Below are 24,258 nucleotides of genomic sequence, written 5' to 3' on the forward strand. Positions count from 1 at the left end.
CTTTAGAGGCGAGCATACGTATAATGCAAATAAACACCCACAAGAAGATGTAGTTCCTTGGATATGGTTATTTTCTTTCTCTCGCATCCATTCCTAATCCAGTGTGGCTCCATCAGGAGGAATTGCGCCTTTCCTCGGTCATTTTTCCTAAGCTTTGGAAAGACTCATATTTCCTTAAATTGAAATCACCAGCTAGAGGTTTCCTGTCCCGCTGCCCGTCTCTCTTTCCCCCTCTCAGCCTCCTCCCGCCTGGCTGCCGCCGTATCCGCAAGCAGCAGTATCCACTTTGCGTAGTTGGCGGCGGCGGTATCCAGATTCCGGTGGTCTCGCTCCTTGGCATAGTGGTCGCTTAACCCCAGCGCCTTCCCAGGGCCTGCCAAGCCTCTCCCTTCCTCCCGCCCGGAGCTGTTCTAGGAGGAGCCTAAATGTCCGCTTCCCCAGCTGAAGGGGATTGTGGTGCGTAAACAGGATTAACTCCCTCGCCCCCAGCTGCGCGGATCTGCGCGGCGGCCTGCGGGCCGGAGCGAGCCCTCGGGTGCACTGAGGGCGCCGCATAGGATCGGGGGATGGGGAAGCGCGCGGCCCCGGAGTCGTCTCTTGGACTTGCTTCCTTGCCGAGTGGGGAGGGGGGCCACAGCCTCAGGAGCTGCTGCTCAAAAGCCCCAGCGGACGGCGGCGACGGCGACGGCGCGGGTTCCTAGCGGCAGCCTCCGCTCCACCACCTCCCTCACCCTCCCCGCGCTTCCTCTCCGCCCCTTGCGCTCCAGCCACTCGGCCGCAGCCCGCGCTGTCCTCCGCCCCCCGGAGCCGCTGCGCCAGACCCTCGCCCAGACATGGGGGACCTGCCCGGCCTCGTGCGCCTCTCCATAGCGCTGCGCATCCAGCCCAATGACGGCCCGGTCTTCTACAAGGTGGACGGGCAGCGCTTCGGCCAGAACCGCACTATCAAGCTGCTCACCGGCTCCTCGTACAAGGTTGAGGTGAAGATTAAGCCCAGCACGCTGCAGGTCGAGTGAGTGCGGGGCGCCAGGTGGCAACAGGGTCCCCCTTGGGTTTCAGGCGGTGGACCGAGGCCCCCGAGACAGCCCGAGCCTCTCGGGGGCCTCTGGCCTAGAACCGCACCCAGCGGGCTTGGGGGTTGGGGAAGAGGTCATTCCCTGTTCGCCTTGGTCCCCCTCCTTCCCTTTGGCTTGTATTCCTCCATTCTCGCTTCCCTCCACCCATCGCGGTGACCTCGGTGGGTTCTTTAAAATCAGCGACAAGAAGCCAGGATTTTTGCTTGTCTCTTAAAAATTTCTCCTGCCTTCCGTCCAGGCTTGGGCGCGGATCCGCAGGCGGTAGGGGGTGGAGCAGATGGGAGAGGCTCCCCAGGGTTCACCACCGCAATCCCAGCCCTCCTGTGCGAGGTCCAGGCGTCCCACCGGGTCTGCCCGCAAGGCTGAAGCAGGGAGAAAGGAGGAATGAGGTGGAAAGGCAGGGGAGGGGTGGTGCCTGGGGCTCCCTGGGGGATGCTCCCCAGTCTTCCGTGGCTGGGACCCTGGGGTGGAGCAGCAGGCACTAGTAAGAGAGCGGCCGCCCCTTCTCGGGCCTAGTTTCACGGTTTTCCATGACATGCTTTTCTTTTTTCTTGAGTTGTCTGTTCAGCCTGGTGATGGTGCCTGGGATTAGCAACATCCTCACAGCAAAAGGATGTTTGTTTGGTTTATGCATGACAGGGATGATCTCTTCCCAGCGACCGCTGGATGATGCACCCCAGCAGACCTCTGGCGGGAAAGTGTGTGGGAGCATGCAGTAGCCTACCGGGAAGAACTGTGGGTGGAGTCCTTAACCTCTTGCTTCTACCTAAGCGTTGTGTGAAGTCTAGTCTGCAGAGAGAAAATAAACCAGCATTTATTATATCTACCACATGCTGGACATTATTGGGGGAGGGGGGGTGGAAGGGCTTTGAATTCATCAAATACCACTTATAGTTTACATTTTAATTCAGTAAATTTCTGTTAGCTTTCCAAGGTGCAAGGACCTAGAACCAAATCTAGATTGTTTCTGGTACTCCTGGTCCATCTATTTGTCAGCATCCCCCACAGCTCTGTGCACCCTTCATTCTCATATTTCCCAGTGTTCTGTGCACCTGGATATAATCCAGGCTTTTCCTTTCCCTTCTTTCCTGCTAACCTTATCCCCGGAGTTATCTGTTCTATATTCCATTTTTTTTTTTTTCCCAGAGTAGTCCTCTAGTGTTCAAACTAATCTAAAAGTTAATTTGTTATGAACAAAACTATTTTTTTCCAGTTACATTTTAATGCTATTAAGGATTTTTCAGCTCTAACCCAGTGGTTCTCAAGCCTAAGTATACCTCAGAATCACCTGAGGGCTTGTTAAAACACAGATGCTGGAGCTCTCCCCAGAGTTTCTAGTTTAGTCTACGGTAGGGCCTAAGAATTTGTTTTCTAAGGTCTGCAGGTGATGCTCATACTGCTGATCCAGGGACTTGGCTTTGAGAGCCATTTTCCTAACACAAAAGAATGATGCCAGTGAGTGTAGAAGGCTTGAGGCACTCCAAATCATAGGACCCCCTGATTGCTGGAACAGGAGAAAAAAAATATTACAGAATGAGTTCAGTATTCTCAAGCCTACCTGCATATTAAGATCACCTAGATAACCTTAAAATAAATTTACCAATGTCCAAACTACATCCCAGGCCAACTGAATCCTAATGTCTGGGGCTGGGGATAGGTAGGTTTTTAATGCATAACTAAAAAGGAGAAGCACTGCCTCCTGAACTTTCAGAACTTTCTCGAACACCACAATGTCCCCCTTAGCCAAACCCTGTAAGTTTCCTGCCTAGAGTTTTGGTCCAGAACAGGACAGGGTGCCTAGGCTAATTCCAACCATATGTGGTCAACTCAAGTCTATTGCAGGAATATTTCCATTGGCGGTGTGCTTGTCCCACTGGAGCTGAAGTCTAAAGAGCCTGATGGAGACAGAGTTGTTTATACGGGTACATACGACACAGAAGGTGTGACCCCAACCAAGAGTGGAGAACGGCAACCCATCCAGATCACCATGCCGGTAAGGCCTGCTTGGGGGTGTAGGAATGTGCTGCCAAGGAAAATGGAAACCACAGAAAAGAAACCAATCGCCATCTCCCTCTAAGAAAAGATGTATTGGGAGCCAATTACTGTGAAAATTGAGTTGTGAATTTCCTTCAAGTATCTGCTGGAGAGAGAACTACTTAATTAGTGCTCTTTTGCATGACAGACTGACCCTATAGATGCTGAAATGATACCATAAGTAGAAGCAGATGATTCTGGAAGAGACATTGCCATTTTCCCAGTTACAGTCTACATCAGAACTGGTTTAGATAATTGGCCATGAAAAGTTTCTGATTCCAAGTAGGCCACAATCTCCTGGCTATGAGGAAGTTGATTTGAATTACATTTTCCTACATAGAGCTAAAAAAGTGGCATGGGAAATAATACACCTCTTAATATCTAGTCCTTCCAGATATTATATATAATAAAATGATATACCCTGGTAACATGGGCCCCCAAGTAAGAAATAACAAATTGGTAGAAAAGATAGAGTCAAGACATAGATTTAAACTTATGTGCAAACATAATAAATAGATGATGAAGTAAGCTTGCTAAAGCACAGGAAAAGGAAGGTTCACCTAAACTGCTGCTTGTGAACTGGACTGCCTTTTCCCTCTGCAAGAACAGCCTTCAATTGTCTGCCCTCTAGCTTTATAGCAACTATCACAGGGGTTCTCAAATATCAGTATGCACAAGAGTCTCCTTGGGAGTTTGTTTAAAATGCCAGTCCTAGGTTCCCCCTCCAGTGATCTTAGCTGAGTAGAGCTAGGATTGGGACAAAGAAACTCTTAGCAAGCACACCAGATCCTGAAGGGATGATCTGGGGAATGCACTTTGAGAAGCACCCATCTAGCCTTTAAAATATTAAGTGTTCGCAGTCCCCAACATACTTTTAAAAACCACGAGTGGGCACAGTGGCTCACGCCTGTAATCCCAGCACTTTGGGAGGCCCAGGCGGGTGGATCCCCTGAGGTCAGCAGCTGGAGACTAGCCTGCCCAACATGGCAAAACCTCATCTCTACTAAAAATATAAAAATATTAGCCGGGTGTGGTGGTGGGCACCTGTAATCCTAGCTACTTGGAAGGCTGAGCCAGGAGAATCACTTAAAACTGGGAGATGGAGGTTGCAGTGAGTGGAGACTGTGCCACTGCACTCCAGCCTGGGTGACAAGAGAACTCAAACTCAAAAAAAAAAAAAAAAAAAAGGATTACAGTCATAAAGAAATAATCTAGCAGCTCATCCCTTTGCATTCAATGTTTGAACTATTTTTAGAAAGTGATCTGTTGTTCTATCAAAGAACCTTCAACAGAGAAAAATACAAAAATGGGGAAATGTGTAATTCCTGCAAGAGAGCAGTATGTTAACATGTCAATGAATGTTCTTAGAAAGTTGTTTCTATGTCTTTAAATATATAAGTGTGAGCCTGGGCAACATAGTGGGACCCTGTCTCTAAAAAAATTTTTTTATTAACCTGATATGGTAATACCACAACTGTAGTGCCAGCAACTTGGGAGGCTGAGGCAGAAGGATCACTTGAATCCAGGAGGTTGAGGCTGCAGTGAGCTATGATCGAACCACTGTGCTCCAGCCTGGGTGACAGAGTGAGACCCTGTCACTAAATATATGTATGAGTAGAATTCCATATATATACTTTTCTTCTACTTGTATACATCTTTCAATGTCAAATATATGCCTATATATACAGAATGTATGTTAAAGTCTGTATGGGTACTGTATTTTATGAATGTATCAAATTATCCTCAGCCACTTATTGCTGATCATTTCTATTTTTCAGTATTATAAAGAAAACCACATTACAAATCACTCAGTACTGCACAATTGTCTAATGTTTTCTTGATTCCTAGAAGCAATGTGCATGTTAAAGCATTTTATAAGACTACCTCACTGACCTCCAGAAAAGCTAGGCAATTTACATTCCTATCATCTGTATTTAAGTATCCATTTCTTTCTGCACTAGGTATAGTTTGTCATTTTTACATATTTTTAGTCTGGTTGAAATACTTTAATTTTTACTTACTTAATCTGAAATCTTGACATGTTCATGTACTATTTGTATTTTTTTCCTGGATTATATGTTCATAGTTTTCACCCATTTTTCTGCTAAAGTGTATCTTATTGATTTTTTTGAAAAATCTTTATAAATTTCAAATAGTCATTTTATCACATCTTGAGTGTTCATTTAATATTTGCATTTTTACTTTGTTTACAATACAAATTATAAATTTTGTAGTCTAACATGTTAGCCTTTTCCTTTATTGTTTTGCAGTTAAGATCCAGCTTAGAAGCCTTCCTTGACTCTCAGATTAATTAATTATATATAGACATATACACAGTGGCATTTGTATATTTTAATCTGAACTCTTATGGTTTCATTTGTTAAACTTTAGATGAATTACAGATTTAGAATTACTTCAGTTCATATTTCCATATTGAAAAGTATCCGCAATGTCCTAATACAATTATTTAATCTACGCTTCTCCAAAGGTTCATTTCATAGAAATTTCTTATATGGCAAAAATTTTGTCTCCTCCTCTACTTTCTAATCTATTTCATTGATCTGTCTATTGTTATTCTGATGCTGCATTGGTTTAAATACACTGTTTTTATAATATGTGTTCATGTGCTTTGTAACTGACCACTTTACTGAACTTACTAAAGATTTTCAGCTAATCATCTTGGGTTTTTCATATAGATGGTCAGAATGTGAATATAACTGTCATTTTTTTTCCTGGTCATATTGCATTGTCTAATGTTTCTAGAATAATGTTGACTGCTACTGGCAGTTACCTATTACTATTAGCAGTAGTTGGAGATAATTTATCTTATTTGACATATTTGATTAATTACATAAAGTAATAAACTTCCAAATACTAAATGTTATTTCTTACAGTGAGCTCTACTTGAACATTATGTGTGTATGTGTGTGTGTGAGATGGAGTCTCTCTCTCTTGCCAGGCTGGAGTGGCACGATATTGGCTCACTGCAACCTCCACCTTCCCTGCCTCAGCCTCCCAAGTAGCTGAGACTACAGGCATGCGCCACCACACTCGGCTAATTTTCTGTATTTTAGTAGAGACGAGGTTTTGCCATGTTGGCCAGGATGGTCTTGATCTCCTGACCTCGTGATCAGCCCACCTCAACCTCCCAAAGTGCTGGGATTACAGGCATGAGCCACCATGCCCAGCCTAAACATGTATTATTAATATGTTGCTAAATTCCATAGGCTCTTTTATTTAGAATTTTTAGATTTTTAAAAATTTGCTTGCTTTATCATTAAATATTTGAGGATTTCCTGTACATCAGGGAAATGAGGGAAGAGTGGTGAACAAAAGAGATATCCCTCGTTTCATAGAGCTTCTGAGCTAGAGGGTGGAAACATACTTTATACATGATTATCAATAATAAGGCAAATAGTTGCTAATATGAAAAGTATAGTGAAAAAGTAATGCTATTAGAGTATACACCAGCGGTCTTATCCTAGTCCAAGATTTGGGGGATGGTTGTTTTTGAGAAAAAAATGAAGGATGAGTAAGAATTGGGAAAAGAAAGAGCATTTGAGGAAAGAGCTGCAAAAGTCAAACGCTAGAGACAGCATGTGTTTTAATGGATGAGAAACCCAACATAGCTGGCACAGGGTGAGGCAGAGATGGTACAGATAAGGCCAGAGAGGTAAGTAGGGGTTAGATGATATAGAACCTTCTTGCTACTGGATTTACCCTGATGACTATAGGAATTCATTGACGTTTTAAAAATCAACTTTGAGATTTGATTAACATAAAATGCACCAACTTAATAGTTATATAGGTTTTGACAAGTAGATGCTACTGTATATTCACCACCCCAATAAAAATATAGAACACTTCTATTACTCTGAAAATTATTTGCAGCGAATTCCTCCCAATATAGCCTACCCTGATCTTGCCATCGCCATATGTTAGTTTTAACTATTTAAGAATTTCATGTAAATAGAATAGTGCTGTTTGACTTCTTTCACTTAGTATAATGTTGAGATGCATCTATGTTGCACATATCAGTAGTTGGTTCATTTTATTGCTGGGCAGTACATTATGTTGTGTGGATACAACATACAACATAATCCTTTACCAGTAAATATCCTTTACCAATAAATGGACGTCTGGGTTGTTTTCAGCTTTTGCTATTATGAGTAAAGCTGCTGTGAACATTTGAGTATAAGTCTCAATGTGAACACATTTTCAGTTCTCTTGAGTAAACATCTAAGAGGACAATTGCTAAAAGTATATTTTTATCTATATAAGAAATATCCAGACTGTTGTACCATTTTGTATATCTGCCAGGCGTGTATAATAATTCTAGTTGCTTTGCATACTCAATGTAGGTTAATCTTTTTAATTTGGAAATGCAGAAGACCTGGGAGACCCAAAACAATCTTGTTTGATCTATATTGTAGTCCTTAAATCGGGTACATAAATATTCCAGCTTTGTTTATTCAAAGTTATTTTGGTTATTCTAGATCCTTTGTGTTTTACATAGATTTTAGAATGAGCTTGTCGGTCCCTCCAAAAATTGTGATATAGAGTTTCCATTAAATCTATAGGTCACGTTAAATATACTTGACATCTTAATATAGAGTTTTCTATACCATGAACATGAAATATCTCTTAGGTCATCTTTAATTTTCTCTGTAATATATTACAATATTTCCTCTGAAGACTTTATATGTATTTTGTTAAATTTCTTATTATTTCATATTTTCAAATTCTATAAATGGAATCTTTGCTGATATATGGAAATAAAATCAATTTTTGTATATTGGTGTTGAATCCTGAGACTTAGCTAAACTCACTCACTAATCCTAATAACTATTTTTGTAGGATCCTTAGGATTTTCTAAATATGCTATAATATCTGTAAATAGTTATTCTCTTTTTTTCCAATCTGTATTCCTTTTATTTATGGCCTACTTGCAATGTCTACGATCTTAGCAGTATGCTGCTAATTAGAAATGGTGAGAGTGAACATTCTTGTCCCTCAGTCTGAGGGAGAAAGCATTCTGTTTTTCAACACAAAGTATAATAATATGGTTCTTTATTGTAAATCTTTTTATCAGGTTAAGGAAGTTCTCTTCTATTCCTGGTTTACTAATTTTTTAAATCATGAATGTATTATAACATGTTTTCAAATAGTTTTTCTGTATCTTTTGAAATAATCATAAGGTGTTTTATTTTTTATTATTTTTATGGTAGGTTACAATGCTTCTTCAATGTTAAAATAATCTTGAATTCCCAGGTTAAATACCTCTTGGTCATGCTTTATTCTCTGTATGTACAGCCATATTTGATTCATTAATATTTTGTTGAGGATTTTTGACATCTATGTTCCTGGAAGATAATGGTCTATGGTTTTCTTTTCTTATAATGCATTTGTCTAGTTCTGGGTATTAGTAATGCTGGCTGCATAAAATGATTTGGAAATGTTCACTCTTCCATTTTCTGGAAGAGTTCATATAGAATTGACATTTTTCTTAATGTCAGATGGAATTCACCAATGAAAGCAATAGATTATACTTTATTTGAAGATTTTTTATTACAAATTCAATTTCCTTAATAAATATTGGGCTATTCAGATTCTATGTCCTGAGTTAGTTTTGGTAATTTGTCTTTGAAGTCATTTATTTAAATTAAATTGTCAAATGTATTGGCATAAAGTTGTTTATAATCTCTGCCATTCTTTAATGTCTTAGGATCCAATGTCTTTCCCCCCACCCCCCGCCAGAGACAGAGTCTTGTTCTGTCTCCCAGGCTGGAGTACAGTGGTGTGATCTTGGCTCACTGCAACCTCTGCCTCCCAGGTTCAAGCAATTCTTCTGCCTCAGCCTCCCAAGTAGCTGGGATTACAGGTGCACACCACCACACCTGGCTAATTTTTGTTTTGTAGAGATGGGGATTTGTCATGTTGGCTAGGCTGATCTTGAAGTCCTGACCTCAGGTGATCCTCCTGCCTTGGCTTCCCAAAGGGCCTAGATTATGGGCCTGAGCCACCATGCCTGGCCTACTCTTTCATCCTTGATATTAAAAATTTTTATTTTTATACCCCTCTGATTAGTCTAGCTAGACATTTCAGTTTCATTGGCCTTTTCAAAATCCTAGCTTTTTTTTTTTCACATGCTTCACTCTGGTTTTCTACTTCATTGTTTTCTAATCCTATATTTATGTCCTTCCCTTGTTTGCTTTGAAATATTTTAACTTAGGTATAATACATATACAGTAAAATGATCCATTTGTAGGGTTCTGCGTGTCAGTAGTTTGGTTATGATGCCCCTAAGTGGTTTTTTTCCCCTTGGGGATCACTGAATTTCTTGAATCTAGAGCTTAATATTTTCACCAAAATTGGAGTATTATTGCCCATCGTTTTGTTAAATACTTTAATACTCCATCCTCTCCTTTCTTTGTAGGACTCCAACTAAACATATGTTGAAAAGCCTGGTATTATCCCATAAGTCTTTGGGCCATGTTCAATTTTCTTTCATTTTTTTATTGGATCTTCAGGTTAGATCATTTCTATTGGTGTATCCTTATGTTCACTGATTCTTCTATTTCTAGTCTTATGCTTATCTTCTAAATTCTCTTATAGTTTTTAGCTCTAGAATTTTCATTTGTCTTTTTTGTAGTTTCAGTTTCTCAAGATTCCTTATGTTGGCTAATTGAGGCCATGTTTTCTTTAATTTATCTGAGCACATTTGTAATTGATGGTTTGAAATATTTAATAAATCTAACGCCTGGCTCTAGTTAGAGTAAATTACTACAGCCTGACTTTATTGTTCTTGAATATGGGTCACACTTTATGTTTCATTACATGTCTGGTGATTTTTGGCTAGAAACTTAATATTGTGGATAGTTTATGGCTCTAGTTTCTGCTTTGTTCTGAATATTACTGGTTTTTGTATTCTAGCTGGCAGTAAACATTTCTGTACTCAAACTTCAAATTCTATCTTCTAGCAGTATGCAGCAGGTGATCTCTTTGCTCAATTTTTACAACTTCCAGTTGCTGATTTACTAGCCTGACCTCCTTTTGTGCCCATGGAATTTAGCAGTCAGCCAAGGAACTAGACAACTTATACTGAAATTTTTGGATATACCCACCCTGAGGTTCCCCTGTTTCTCCACCTGCTCTGCCAATCCAAAACTCTTTACTCTGACACCTCAAACCAGTAAGGCTCCTACTTCCGAGATTACAAAATAGTCTCAAATTTAAATAAATAAATAAATAAAAATAAAGCACCTATTAATCTTATTCATCACAACTTTGTCTTTCAAGGATTGACTCTTTGCTGGTTTGTCTGCTTTTTCAATGGCCCCTGTAGGGTGTCCCTGTCTTACTATCCTTGATATGCAGTTAGCTAAGGATTATAGCAGAGTTTATAGTCAGATTTGGGGTTCTATTCCTTCTGCAGATCTCTTTCTTCCAGGATTTTCTACCTATATTTCCAGCTTCTCTGCCAGTCCTGATGCTGTCTTTTGCTGTTTCCAACAGATAGTACTGTCATTTTCTCCTGCCAGGCCTTCAAGGGGTTGAGTAGTACCCTTGGGCAAAAAAGCCACAAATAAAATTCTTAACTGTTGCAGGTGAATTCTTTCAAGGGTGACTCTCTCCTGGCTTTGGTCCCACTTTTAGTCACTTTCTAAGACCCTCAAATAGATTTTGTTTACATTTGTCAGATTTTATAGTTGTATAACTTTCACTCAACTCCATTCTACCTTTACTCCTCTTTTTAAAAACCTTTCAATGCAGGCATTCTAGTTTCTGGTAACGTGATGAGATAAACACCTTAAAATCACTCTAGTGGCCAGTGTTTAGATTAGAAAGGGAGACAAAAAGGCAAAGAACAATTAGAAGGTTTTTGCAGTCTTAAATTTTGGTGTTAGGGTTAATAGCTTTGCGAAGTGAATTAGGAACACTTTTTACAGTTTATGCTCTGAAACAATTTACATAGCATAGGAGTTACCTGTTACTTAAAAGTCTGACGAAAATTTTCCTTAAAAGTCAAGACCAAAAGTAAAGATACTTAGAAGGAATGTCTTGAACTCTCAATTTAGCCCATGACGTTTGCCTTTTGGGGGTTTTATTGAGTGACTATAATGTTTTTCTGAGAAAACATCCATTTCTATGGAATTTTAAAATGTATGTTCAGACCTCTAGAATTAAATGCTGTTGATAGACCAGTTAAGCCATCAAAAACAACACCCTTAAACAAGTTTAGAACCACTTTAACTGAGTTGCACATTGATATTGGGCTTTCAAGAGTTATGAAAATTTTCTCTAAGAAATAGCTGTGTATAAACAGCTCACAGCTAAGTGCCCTAAATGGTCCATGTGGAGTGTTTTTATTTTTATTTTTGTTTTGTTTTGTTACAAATCAGAGCTACGAAGGTTTTTTAACTTTTTTTTTCTTCTTCTGAGAAACTGAGATTGTTTCTCTCCCTTCTAATGATGAGAATGATTTAAGTCATTCTTTTTCAGACTGCTTTCTGAAGTCTGGGTTCACCTGCGATATTTCAGTGCTCACTGAAAGGGGCAGGAAGAGGGCAAGCACCTCTCTTGTTCATCTAATCATGTGCTGCCTTATTGCATAGAAAACAAAAAAGGTTCCACTGCCAAAATGTTAAAATCACTGATAATAACAATCTGGTTTTTTTTTTATTTTTGCACCAGCAACCAGACAGCCCAGCACCAAATCTAAGCTCAAACCAAGCATTATGTTTAATATGCTTATGTTATTTTCCAGACCATTACTATGTGTATATTTCTCATTTTATATAAAATGCTAAACACCATCTTCTTTGTAAAATGTTATATATATCTATATACACACACACACACACACACATATATAGGTGTATATATATAGGGATGTGTGTGTGTATATGTGTGTGTGTGTGTGTGTGTGTGTGTATATATATATATATATATATATATATGTATGTATAAAAAATCTGGGCCACAGAGTGATATCAGTGAATATGTAGTAGGACCATATGTACAATTGTATAACATTTTGACAAAGCTAACAATGAATATGTAGTTAGACATATACAATTGTATAACATTTAATGTTAAATAATTGCAATTGTAAAATATATATATGTGAAGGTGATCTGAAAATGAACTAAATCAAAATGTAAGGATTACTGCCACCTCAAAACTTTGTTCAAATTTATGAATCTTATTTCACTTTTTTAAATCATGCAAATCACCTAAGATCCTGGGACACATTCCTAGCCCTCCCCTCCGTACCCAACTAAAACGGAATTCTACAGGGACTTGAATGGTCTTCTGTCCTGTTTGATGTGATCATAAATGACAGTATTTGAGAATCTGACTTTCTTCAATAATTAGCTACTGCAATACCCTTAAAGGTATGTTTGTAATCTTTATATCATATTAGAGCTAAAAGTGCCCTTAGAGATCAGATTGTGGCATACACTTTGCATTGAAAACTTAGACCCACCAAGTTAAGATATGTCTAAGACCACACGGTTCATTAGAGGTAGATAGTATCCTGATATCTTTTATTTTCCTTTTTTTTTTTTTTAAGAGATAGGATCTCACTGTTACCCAGGCTGAAGTGCGGCAGTGCAATTATAGCTCACTATAGCCTTGATCTCTCAGGCTCAAGAGATCTTCCCACCTCAACCTGCTGAGTAGCTGGGATATCAGTGTGTACTGCCACACCCAGTTAACTTTTTAAAAATTTTTGTAGAGATGGAGTCTCTGCTGCCCAGGCTGCAATGAAGTAGCATGGTCCTAGCTCATTGCAGCTTTGACCTCTGGCAAGCGATCCTCCCACCTCAGCCTCCCAAGTGGCTGGGACCAGAGACAGGCACCACCACACACAGCAAAATATTTTTATGTTTAGTAGAGACAAGTTCTCTCTATGTCGCTCATTCTGGTCTTGAACTCCTGGCCTCAAGTAATTCTCCTCTCTTGGCCTCCCAAAGTGCTGGAATGATAAGCATGAGTTACTGTGCCCAGGCTTGAAACTTCTTAACTTCCAGTTTCAATTCTGACGTTCTGACTTTTCTCAGGCATCCACACTGATGACATTTCTCTTGACGAACTCTGAAGAATCCAGGGACTTGCTACTTAATTGACTGGATTTACCTGGACATGTCAAGTTTTCACTATTGTCCATGAGAGTGTGGTGTCTATATTTTTTAATACATAAGCTTGAAATGTTGGTGACTAAAATGTCATCAGATTGTGTTGGCTATCTGAAGGCTTCAAGACTAGAATAAAAATTTGAACTTAACACAGGAGCTGCTGACTTGATCAGAAAACTTACATTTTCAATCATTTTCTTTATAATCAGCCTATTAGAAATAAGATACAAATAGATGACCAATGCTCAAACCAAAAGCTGTATGATCAGTGTGGGGAACAATCAACTATCAATCAGCTGCTACTTCAGGATGTGGATCTTTCTATGAATTCAGTTTCTTCATTAGATAGAGGTCAACCCATAGTTTGTGTCTTTCAAGGAAGAACTTGTCCATTTTGTTGAAATTATTAGTATAAGGTTTTCCTAATTTAAGTGCTGTAGGATCCATAGTGATGTTCTCATTTTCATTCCTAATATTCATAATATTTCTTAGTTTTGTTAGGGGTTTATTAATTTTAAAGACTTTTTTTTAAAAAACTAGATTTTAGTTTCATTGTTTTCTCTATTGTCTTTTCTAATTCATTGATTTCTTCTGTTTACGATCTTTATTTCCTTTTTTTTTTTTTTTTTTTTTTCCCTGAGACAGAGGCTTGCTCTGACACCTAGGCTGCCGTGCAGTGGCGTGATCTTGGCTCACTGCAACCTCTGCCTCCCTAGTTCAAGAGATTCTCCTTCCTCAGCCTCCTGAGTAGCTGGGAATTACAGGCACCTGCCATCACACCTGGCTAGTTTTTATATTTTTAATAGAGACAGGGTTTCACCATCTTGGCCAGGCTGGTCTTGAACTCCTGACCTCATGATCCGCCTACCTCAACCTCCCAAATTGCTGGAATTAGAAGGCATGAGCCACCACACCCGGCCTCTTTATTTCCTTTCTTTGTCTTATCATTATATAGTTACCAAACAGGCTAAAATTGAAAGGACTGCCAATGCCAAGTGTTAAAGAGGATATAGAGCAATTGAAATTCTCATTGCTGGTGAGAATATGAAATGGGCACAATCACTTAGGAAAAGTTTAACAGTTTCTTATAAAGATAAATGTGCTTTACAAGACCTAGAACTTTTAGTCCTATCTATTTAGCGAAGAGAAATGGGAAACATTTACTAATAAAACCTCAAACAGGAATAGAAAGGCTTGAAATTCAGTGGAAATTGATAGGTCACACCACACTAAAAGTCACAGATGCATATTTTTACTGAATTTGTTTACTAATAAAGTAAATCATGTTTCTATTAATAAGATTGTTCTGTGCTCCCAAGTCAATGGATTTCTAAGTGATCTTATTCTTGATTAATTTCATGTCTGCAGTAGAAGTAGGTGGCATGGTGAATAGAAAGAAGCACTCTGGGGATTCCATGCCAATGGGTTGTAAGACCACCAAAATTGTTTAAAACAAGTTCTTCAGATTCCTCATTTATTATTGAGGACAAGAGATGAGTCTCCTCTCCTTGGAATCAGATGTATTCTCTTCCACATTAGTTGTGAAGTAAAAAGTGTATCCAAGCTTGCAACTTGTAAGAACACTAGCAAATAAAATGTCCAGGTAGAGTGTCTGTCTCCACTGGGGCTGCTAAAACAAAATACCATATATTGGGTGGCTGAAACAACAAACATCTATTTCTGAGTTCTGGAAGCTGGGAAGTCCAAAATTCAAGGTACTAGTCTGGTAAGGACCCTCTTTTTGGTCCATAGACACTTTCTTGATGTATCTTCACATGGCAGAGAGAGAGATCATCTTTCTCATGTCCCTTATAAGGGCACTGAATCCATTCATGTGAGCTCTACCCTCATACTTCCCAAAGGCCCTACCTCCAAATACCATTATAGCTGGGATTTAGGTTTCACCATATGAATTGGCACGGGGGGAAGGGCATAAACATTGAGTCCATAGTAATGTCCTAAAGCATTCTACCTGTGACAATTCATGTAATTTCTCATTCAGAGAGAAAAAAACTGTCCACTGTAATCATTTATACCAGCAGTTTTGTACAGTGACAAATAGCTCCTAGCTAGGAATTAGGAGACCTAGGTTCTTGTCCTGTACCTATCATTAACTGGCTTTGGAGTATAAACTGAAGGAAAGTCATTTAATCTCTCTAAATCTTAGTTTTTTTTTCATCCATAAAATGGAGATAACAAAACCAGGCACAAGATTAAGGTGGAATGATGTATGCAACGGTATCACATAAAATAGAATGTTATACAAATATATAAAATTATACCTGTGCATAAATTGTACCATCCAGGAGCCTGCCTGGGTAGATTTTCCTTAGAAGGGACAGATGGCCTAGGAGGGAGTGAAGGGCCTGTATAGTTGTTCCTGTTCTTTAAGAAGAATGTCAGCTTTCAAGACCCCATCTGTTCCTAGCCAGACAAGAAGAAATTCTGAGCCAGGTAGTAAGAGGCCCAGGAAGTAGAGCTCCAAAAGAAAGAACAGGAATAGGGCTAATGGGAAGTGTAAACAGCTAAGGCATGGTGGAGAGGAAGACATATGCATAGTTACATTTACTTCAATGTGACCTTGGGTCCAACATTAATAAAAGAGAAACCAAACTTGAAATATTAATACGAATACTTAAATATCTCACATCTTTAGCTGTGACTGTTGCTATCAGCAGATTTTAACTTTGGTCCCTTTGTTACTAAGAATTCTCAGATTGAGAATTCTTAAATTTTTAAATTTTATTTAGACATAAGCCTTATGTTTTTCTTGCATGTGGTTGTAATCAGCTTGGTGAACTTTTTATTTCTGTAACCAACTTTTATTTCAAAAAATAAAAATCTCAGTATTGTTTCTCTCACTTACTTGGCATGATTTTAAGTTGCTTCCTTCAAAAGATTGGCTGGAGACTGGGCGAGGTGGCTCATGCCTGTAATCTCAGCACTTTGGGAAGCTGTGGCAGGCAGATCACCTAAGGTCGGGAGTTCGAGATCCGCCTGACCAACATGGAGAAACCCTGTCTCTTCTAAAAGTACAAAAAAATTAGCAGGGCGTGGTGGTGCATGCCTGTAATTCTAGCTACTTGAGAGCCTGAGGCAGGAGAATCGCTTTAACCTGGGAGGCAGAATTTGTGGTGAGCTGAGATCATGCCATTGCATTCCAGCCTAGGCAACAAGAGCAAGACTCTGTCTCAAAAAAAAAAAAAAAAAAAAACCTAAAAAAACAAAAAAAAAATTAGCTGGTGTTTAAAAAGTATTATAAAATATTTTTAGTATGAGGTTTATATTTCAGTATATATTTTATTAAAAAATATTTTTATAATTTAGAATTCAAATGTTAATTGAACTATAAAATTCAGTTGCACTTAAAGTGTGCAATGCCTTATGCTGATCAAAAATAAATAATACTAAATCCTCTTTAAAAGTCTTGGTGAACTATAAAATGAGATTTTTATTTATACATACCACCACTAACCTATTGTGAACAAAGTCATAATATTTTCATTAGAATGTACATATTTTTAATAGAATTTATAAAATCCCTTGGGCTTGCAGGCTATGTATATTGTAAGATGATAAATCCATTTCACCATTTTTAAAAATTCTGATTTTAAAAGTAACATTTATTGTAGAAAAATCTGAGTGAAAAGATAGAAAAATTCAATTTATTTACTTAGAAGGTGATATTTTTCATTTTATTTTTTCTATACATCTTACTTTACATATTTGAGCTCAGAATATATATAAACCATTCCAATTCATCTTTCTTTTAACATTGTTCTAAGCATTTTCTTGAATCATTGACAAGGCTGAATTCCTTTTTAATGGCTCTGTAAGTTTATCATATGGATATGCCACCAAGTTTATAGATTTCTTTAATTACTAATTACATTTGAATGTTTTTCCAGGTGTTAGTCATTTTTTCCTCCCCCTGAGACAGGGTCTTGCCCTGTTGCTCAGGCTGAAATGCAGTGGTAAGATCTCAGCTCACTGCAACCTCTGCCTCCTGGGCTCAAGTGATCCTTCCACCTCAGCCTCCTGAGTAGCTGGGACTACACACTCCCATGCCAAGCTAATTTTTAAATTTTTTGTAGAGACATGGTTTTACCATGTTGCCTAAGCTGGTCCTAAACTTCTGGATTCAAGAGATCCTCCCATGTTGGCCTTCCAAAATGCTGGGATTACAGGCATGAACCACTGCACCTGGCCTATTTTTTTCTTTTTAATGAACTGTTTCAATTTTTTATTTCAATGTTCTTAGTAGTACTTACTAATAATACATATAGTCCTTTATATTAAGGATAATGACTATTTGGTAATACTTTTGGGAAATATAGTTTTGGTTTAATGTTTTTTTCTGGTTATAAAAAGTAATCATTAAATTTTGAAAATACAAATAAGCACATAGAAGAAAATGGGCCGGGTGCAGTGGCTCACGCCTGTAATCCCAGCACTTTGGGAAGCCGAGGCAGGCAGATCACTTGGGTCAGGATTTTGAGACCAGCCTGGGCAACATGGTAAAACCCAATCTCTACTAAAAAATACAGAAATTAACTGGGTATAGTGGCTCAGGCCTATAATCCCAGCTACTCGGGAGGCTGAGGCAGAAAAACTGCGCCACCTGGGCAGCAAAGGTTGCAGTGAGCCAAGATAGCCAAGCCTGGGTGACAGAGCTAGACTCCATCTCAAAAAAAAAAAAAAAAAAAAAATTTAAAAAATTAAAACATAGGCCGGGCGCGGTGGCTCAAGCCTGTAATCCTAGCACTGTGGGAGGCCGAGGCGGGTGGATCACGAGGTCAAGAGATCGAGACCATCCTGGTCAACATGGTGAAACCCCGTCTCTACTAAAAATACAAAAAATTAGCTGGGCATGGTGGCGCGTGCCTGTAATCCCAGTGGCTCAGGAGGCTGGGGCAGAATTGCCCGAACCCGGGAGGCGGAGGTTTGCGGTGAGCCGAGATCGCGCCATTGCACTCCAGCCTGGGTAACAAGAGCGAAACTCCGTCTCAAAAAAAAAAAAAAAAATTAAAACATAGGAGAAAATAAAACATATTCCATCAGAATTTCTAACATTAAATATATCGTAATTATATATAATTAATAATATATACATTATATATATTATGTATATATATTTAAAACTGAAATATGGTTTTGGATAATGTATAATCGAAGCCCAAGACCTAGGCATGGGCCCCTGACTTCTAAATACTCAATCTTTAAGAGTTAAAGTAGGGCCTTAAACAAACACTTCCAATGAAATATTTTTTATTATCACTTTGAAATATTTTCCTCCATATTTTACATATTTATATTTGTCTATAAATATTTTATATATTTATATAAATTTATTTAATGTATATGAATTAAATTTAATATAAATTTATTAAATTTATATATATTTATATGCATATATATGCATATAATATATAAATATATACTATGATATAAGGTGGAATATATATATTTTTGGAGACAGGGTCTTTCTCTGTTGCAGAGGCCGGAATGCAGTAGCATGATTATAGCTCACTGCAGCCTCAAACTCCTGGGCTCAAGCAATCCTCCTATCTCAATCTCCTGAATAGCTAGGACTACAGGGTGTGCCACCACACCCAGCTAATTTTCAAATATTTTTTGTCGAGGCATGGTCTCACTATATTGCCCAGGCTAGTCTCAAACTCCTGGCCTCAAGCAATCCTCTCATCTTGGCCTTCCAAAGTGTTGGAATTACAGGTGAGAGCTGCCACACCCAGCCAAGTATAATTTTAATTGAATTAATACTTCATGTTCTTCATGGTACTCTGCTTAGTTCACGTAACAATATAAAATAAAAACTTTATTAAATACTTTACATTTTAAAATACTACATAGTATTCCATCTGTAGTGTTGCATTGTTTACTACTCTAAACTTGGTGATGTTCTTAAGATAAATTATAAATGGAATTGCTGGGTCTGAGTGTACTCACACCTTTAACTTCATACAAATTATCCTTCCAAGAGGAAGGTGTCTAATTCAATTCCCATTAGTAGCGTTTAGAATACCTATTTTCTTGTAGCTCACTAAAAATGGATATTTGTTTTTCATAACTTTGAGGTACAGTTTACATGTAATAAAAGTACTCATTTTAAGCATACAGTTCAATAAGTTTTGACCAACATATTTGTACAGCCATGCAACCACCACCCCAATCAAGATGTAGAATGCTTCCATCACCCCCAAAAAGTTCCCTCTTGCACATTTGCATCAATCCCCCTTCTCACACAAGGCCCTAGATAACCATGGATGTTTCCTGTCAACGTAGATTACATTCTGTCACTATGTAGGTGGAATCATGCAGTATGTACTTTGGGGGCCTGAATTATTTTGCTCAGCATGTCTTCGAGATCCATCCCTGTTGCTGCTTGAATCAGCATGTCTTTCTTTATTGTTCAGCAAAAGGCCATTTTATAAATATACCAAAACTTGCCTATCAACAGGTGAATAATCAAACATTTGGGTCAATTCCAACCTGGGGCTATTGTGAATAAAGCTGCTGTACATTTGTATAGGTCTTTAAGCCATGACTCTCTAAAAAGAGATAAGGTATCTCTCTAAAAAGAGATACCTAGGAGGTCTGTGGACTCTAGGTATATCAGCCACTATTTCAAATCAAGCAGATTTCCAGATCTTGTTTTGGGATCAAATTAGCAGGATGAGGCAATGGTGCAATATATAATTTTGAGAGCATCTTGGAAAGCTCTCTGGGAAGCACCTGATCACCCTCCTCCTGTATCAGCAAGAAGCATAAGACTCCTAATGCTCACTGCTTTCCTCTGTCCACGTCTTCTGGCTCCTAACAAGTCTAAGAATCCTGCCAAGTCAGTCCCTGTCCCCTCCCATGACAGGGGAGGGTCAGAGGAGAAAATAACGACAGGCATCATGCGGTTTAATGCCAGATCCTCTAAATAGCTCCAGAAGGCAGTAGCAGGGTCAGGCTACCCCACAGGCCACTTCAGCATCTGCCCAGTGGCCTCCAGGGTATTCCATGTCCTCTTCTCAGCCGCAAGAGAAATGAGTACTTTCTGCCTCAGGAGAGTTCTGTGCAGTGACTTATAGGGCCTACCTTCTGGAAGTAGAATGCAAACTTCTTAAGAGCAACAATCCTGCCTTATACAAGTTTTTATACATGCAAGGTACATGGTAGATACTCAGAAATGGTTTTGGATAATGTATAATCAAAGCCCAAGACATAGGAATGGACTTCTGACTTATAAGTACTCAATGTTTAATAGTTAACATAGGGCCTTTAACAAACAAACACTTCCAGTGAAATATTTTTGGTTATCAATTTCAATGAAATACTTTTCTTGGAATTGAAAGTAATGATGGAAATTATACCTTATGTAGATGTATTAAACATTTTAGTTTGTACCACTGTATTTTGAGAAAGAAAACAAAAAGCTAGTAAACATTATTCCTTCTCTTGCCTTTGCCATTTCCTTTCTGTAGCAGGGACCACTTGGGGGATGAGAGTGGGGGTTTATTTTAGAGACAGAGTCTTGCTTTGTTGCTCAGGCTGTTCTGGAACCCCTGTCATCCTGCCTCAGCCTGGAATTACAGGCATGAACTGCACCTGGCCAGAAGGGGCCATTTTAGAGGAAGCTTTAAAATTCTAAGGTTTTTTATGTTTTGTTTTTTGTGTTTTTTGTTTTGAGAAGGAGTCTCGCTCTGTCAACCAGGCTGGAGTACAGTGGCATGATCTTGGCTGACTGCAACCTCCGCCTCCCGGGTTCAAGCAATTCTCCTGCCTCAGCCTCCCAAATAGCTAGGACTATAGGCATATGCCGCCACACCCAGCTAATTTTTTGTATTTTTAGTAGAGACAGGGTTTCACCATGTTAGTGAAGATGGTCTCGATCTCCTGACCTCATGATCCACCCACCTCGGCCTCCCAAAGTGTTGGGATTACAGGCATGAGCCACTGTGCCCAGCCAAATTCTAAGTTTTCAAAAAATTAAACTTGAAGAACAGATAAACTTTGGAGTTATTTTTATTAAAAGCAATACAAAAGCAAGTGCCATGCGTGCAATGGGAATCAGATTTTACAAAGAAGAATGGTTTACAGACAGCTTTTTACGAAAGCATCTCCCATCACAAAGGAGGGAGATATGCCACTAAAGGAAAGGCTTCCAAGCCTTGCAGACCAAGAGAGTCTTGACTGGGTCTCCTTGATTATCCAGGAGCTTCGTCACTAATGTTAGCTCTCGTCTATTGCTCATGGCAGAATGAGATTTTTATCAAGCATGTTTCTCTTCCCTCAGTTCACAGACATTGGGACCTTCGAGACAGTGTGGCAGGTCAAGTTCTATAATTACCACAAGCGGGATCACTGCCAGTGGGGAAGCCCCTTCTCCGTCATTGAGTATGAATGCAAGCCCAACGAGACACGCAGCCTGATGTGGGTGAACAAGGAGTCCTTCCTGTGAAAGTGGCTCTTTCTGATGCTGCTGGACAATCTTTTAAGAAACCCACTTTTAGATAAACCAGCACAAGCCTTAAACAAGGCATGCCACACCATTGCTGTTCCCCATCTGGTACTGATGACTTACTAGCCCTGGTTATTTTGAAAGTATAAGTCCCCTCTGATCCAATATCCTTCACGTACAAGATGGTGATGTACCACCCCCAAGAATATTTCCGTCCATATTTTGTGCTGGTGTTCCTGCATCCAGTTCTCGGTCATGCTATTGACCACTCGTGACTGCAGTTCAGTGGAACTGGCAGGCTTGTCTTATTCTTGACCATTCTACTGACTGACCTTGGTGTTTTGTTTCCAAGTGAAGTGATTCCTCCTTTTTTTTTTCCAATGTTAAATTTAAAAATAACAATGTGTATGGGTCCTCCCATGTGTAATATGGTAATATGTAACTTGCAGTGTTTGTCAGTTTTCAAAACAGGCTTTGTGAAAATATAATACAAACAGCAGTGAATGGGACTCAAATGTTGTGCTTCCTATAAACAGCTCAGCTTTTTAATGGAAGGATGATAACAAACTAAAAGGACAAATAGGTACGTATTCATAATGTATTAAAACTCTTTTAAGTAACTTAAGAGTTACTTAAGGTATTGTGCAATGTCCTAGTAGAAATGGGGGAAAAGCATTGCTGTGGACCACCATTAAAGTGACAGGAGTTGTAGGGTTATCCCTTTGACAAGCTTCCATAGTCTTCAGACATCCACATTATGGCATCCCTACATTCTTCTTCACTTGAACTTTGTAAAACTGTGTATGGACCTGTAATCAACTTTTGATATTTCTTAATAAAGACATTGAAAAATCATGCCCTGACTTGCATTCTTAATTTGGCCAATAGCTATCTAGCAGGTGGATCTCTGCTCTAGGCCAGCTTCACTCAGGCCTGTATGCTACAGGACGAGGGGGATGTACCCGGAGTAGAATTAGTATACCTATTCATGGATCAAGTTTGACCTTTTAGCAGGATTGCTCCAGCCAAGTTTAACAGGGCTAGCACTGGCCCAGGTGCTTGGTGGGCAATCAAAAAATGCTTGTCCCTATCTCACTCCGTTACTCTTTCTGTGGTGACCCCTCCTCGGTTGGTCAGCTACGTGGCTCAGTAGCAGGAGAGCAATGATGCTAAAATAGTGTGTGTACATCAGGGTTGAGACCTCCTTGCCTACTTCCAGCACCTGGCACAAAACCTATATACCATATACTTTAACTATAAATTCCATAATAAGGAAAGAAACTTCCTCTTGAAAAGTAACATACTATTTTCCAATAATATTGTAATATTTACTTGAGCAACACAAATTCTATCGTGTTGGAAAAAGTTGGTTAGAGATTGTTTGTTTTTGCTACCTGTAAACCCTTCTTATAAGACAATACAAGCTACTCGGAGTATTTTAAAGAGTCGATTTATTTAGAACTGAATTTGAGGGGCTGGCACTCAACACCTTTTCCACCTCCAAATAGCTTACCTGCAATGATGCTGTACAGCCACCAGAGAACAGCAATGCCTTGCCTTTTGGGGATCATAAATGATGTTAAAGGAGTGTAACATTTCTCAATTTGCTTGTTTTTCAAAAAATAAATAAAAGCCTTTATCACAATTGCTAAACGTTAAGTACTAACCCATTCCTAATTACTGTTTTTTTTAAAACCAACACTCAATTATTTGAACAGACATTGAGATATTTAAAACAATGGATTTACTACAGAGGCTTAAGTTTTCTTCCAGAATATCCAATAGAAATGCAGAGTGATTAGAAGGTTTAAAAAAAAAAAAGAACTACACATTTTAATTTAATATTTATTAATTTGATTAGTAAATATTTTTACTTGTGAAACAGGTTTCCAAGCCTGTGCCTCATCTACTAGAGACTGAGTATTTGTGTTGAGGGTGGAGGCAGTATCATGACTTTTGCAATAATCCATACTTTTTAAAAATAAAAACTAAAGGCTTTATTTCGAGTTTAAAATGAGTCAAGGCAGGCATGGAGGAAGCATGTCCTGGGATAACTGCACACATTCTCGCAGAAACAAGCCAGAAGATGAGCGCTGGCTGAACATGTGGAGCATGAGTCCCGGTCACATCCTGGATGGTCACTTCACCTTTCTCTGTCTCAGTATGCTTACCTCTAAAACAGAGTTAGACTAGTAGAATTCTAAAGCCTTTTAAGAGTTGTGGTTTGTACCTCTATTTTATTCTCCTTTAAAAAAAAATAAAGGAAATTGTGTGTGCATATGTGTGTATGTTGTATATGTATGTGTTCCTTAGGGCCAGAAGTAAGGTTGAATCAAGGGAGGTAGGGAGTAGATGGAGATGAAGTAACAGAAAATCTTAACAGCTAATCTGCACGTTAAGTGATCTCTCCTGGCCTATACTGTTCTACTTATGATTGGATTCCAGCCCAGTCTCTCTGGCTACTTCTCACATAGCTCTCCTCCTACTCCAAAATTTGAGTGCTCAGCTATATCGAGCTGCTGAGTTGTAACTTTGCCCC

General features: G+C 39.1%; 1 protein-coding gene across 3 annotated transcripts; it reads left to right on the forward strand.

Moving 5' to 3' along the window:
- The first annotated feature begins 276 nt into the window (after positions 1-276).
- CNRIP1 (cannabinoid receptor interacting protein 1) lies at positions 277-22,575 on the forward strand. 3 transcript variants are annotated; one of them, XM_032291912.1, is made up of 4 exons: positions 277-456; positions 768-1,012; positions 2,919-3,069; positions 21,555-22,575. In XM_032291912.1, the coding sequence occupies exons 2-4, from the start codon at positions 834-836 to the stop codon at positions 21,717-21,719; spliced, it is 495 nt and encodes a 164-aa protein (XP_032147803.1). In that variant the 5' UTR covers positions 277-456; positions 768-833; the 3' UTR covers positions 21,720-22,575. The 3 variants fall into 3 exon arrangements, with proteins under 3 accessions (XP_032147803.1, XP_032147802.1, XP_032147804.1); XM_032291913.1 differs by having other exon boundaries at positions 280-456; positions 768-980; XM_032291911.1 differs by having other exon boundaries at positions 277-1,012.
- The last annotated feature ends 1,683 nt before the right edge of the window (positions 22,576-24,258 follow it).

Source organism: Sapajus apella, unplaced genomic scaffold (genome assembly GCF_009761245.1).
Source record: "Sapajus apella isolate SASKATOON/1434 unplaced genomic scaffold, GSC_monkey_1.0 scaffold26, whole genome shotgun sequence".
NCBI lineage: Eukaryota > Metazoa > Chordata > Mammalia > Primates > Cebidae > Sapajus > Sapajus apella.

Bases quoted from the DNA above. Each gene is read 5' to 3' on its own strand.
- CNRIP1 (XM_032291911.1), top strand. From the start codon at position 834: ATGGGGGACCTGCCCGGCCTCGTGCGCCTCTCCATAGCGCTGCGCATC. The intron at 1,013-2,918 runs GTGAGTGCGGGG...AGTCTATTGCAG, and splicing joins CCCAGCACGCTGCAGGTCGA to GAATATTTCCATTGGCGGTG. The intron at 3,070-21,554 runs GTAAGGCCTGCT...CTCTTCCCTCAG, and splicing joins CCATCCAGATCACCATGCCG to TTCACAGACATTGGGACCTT.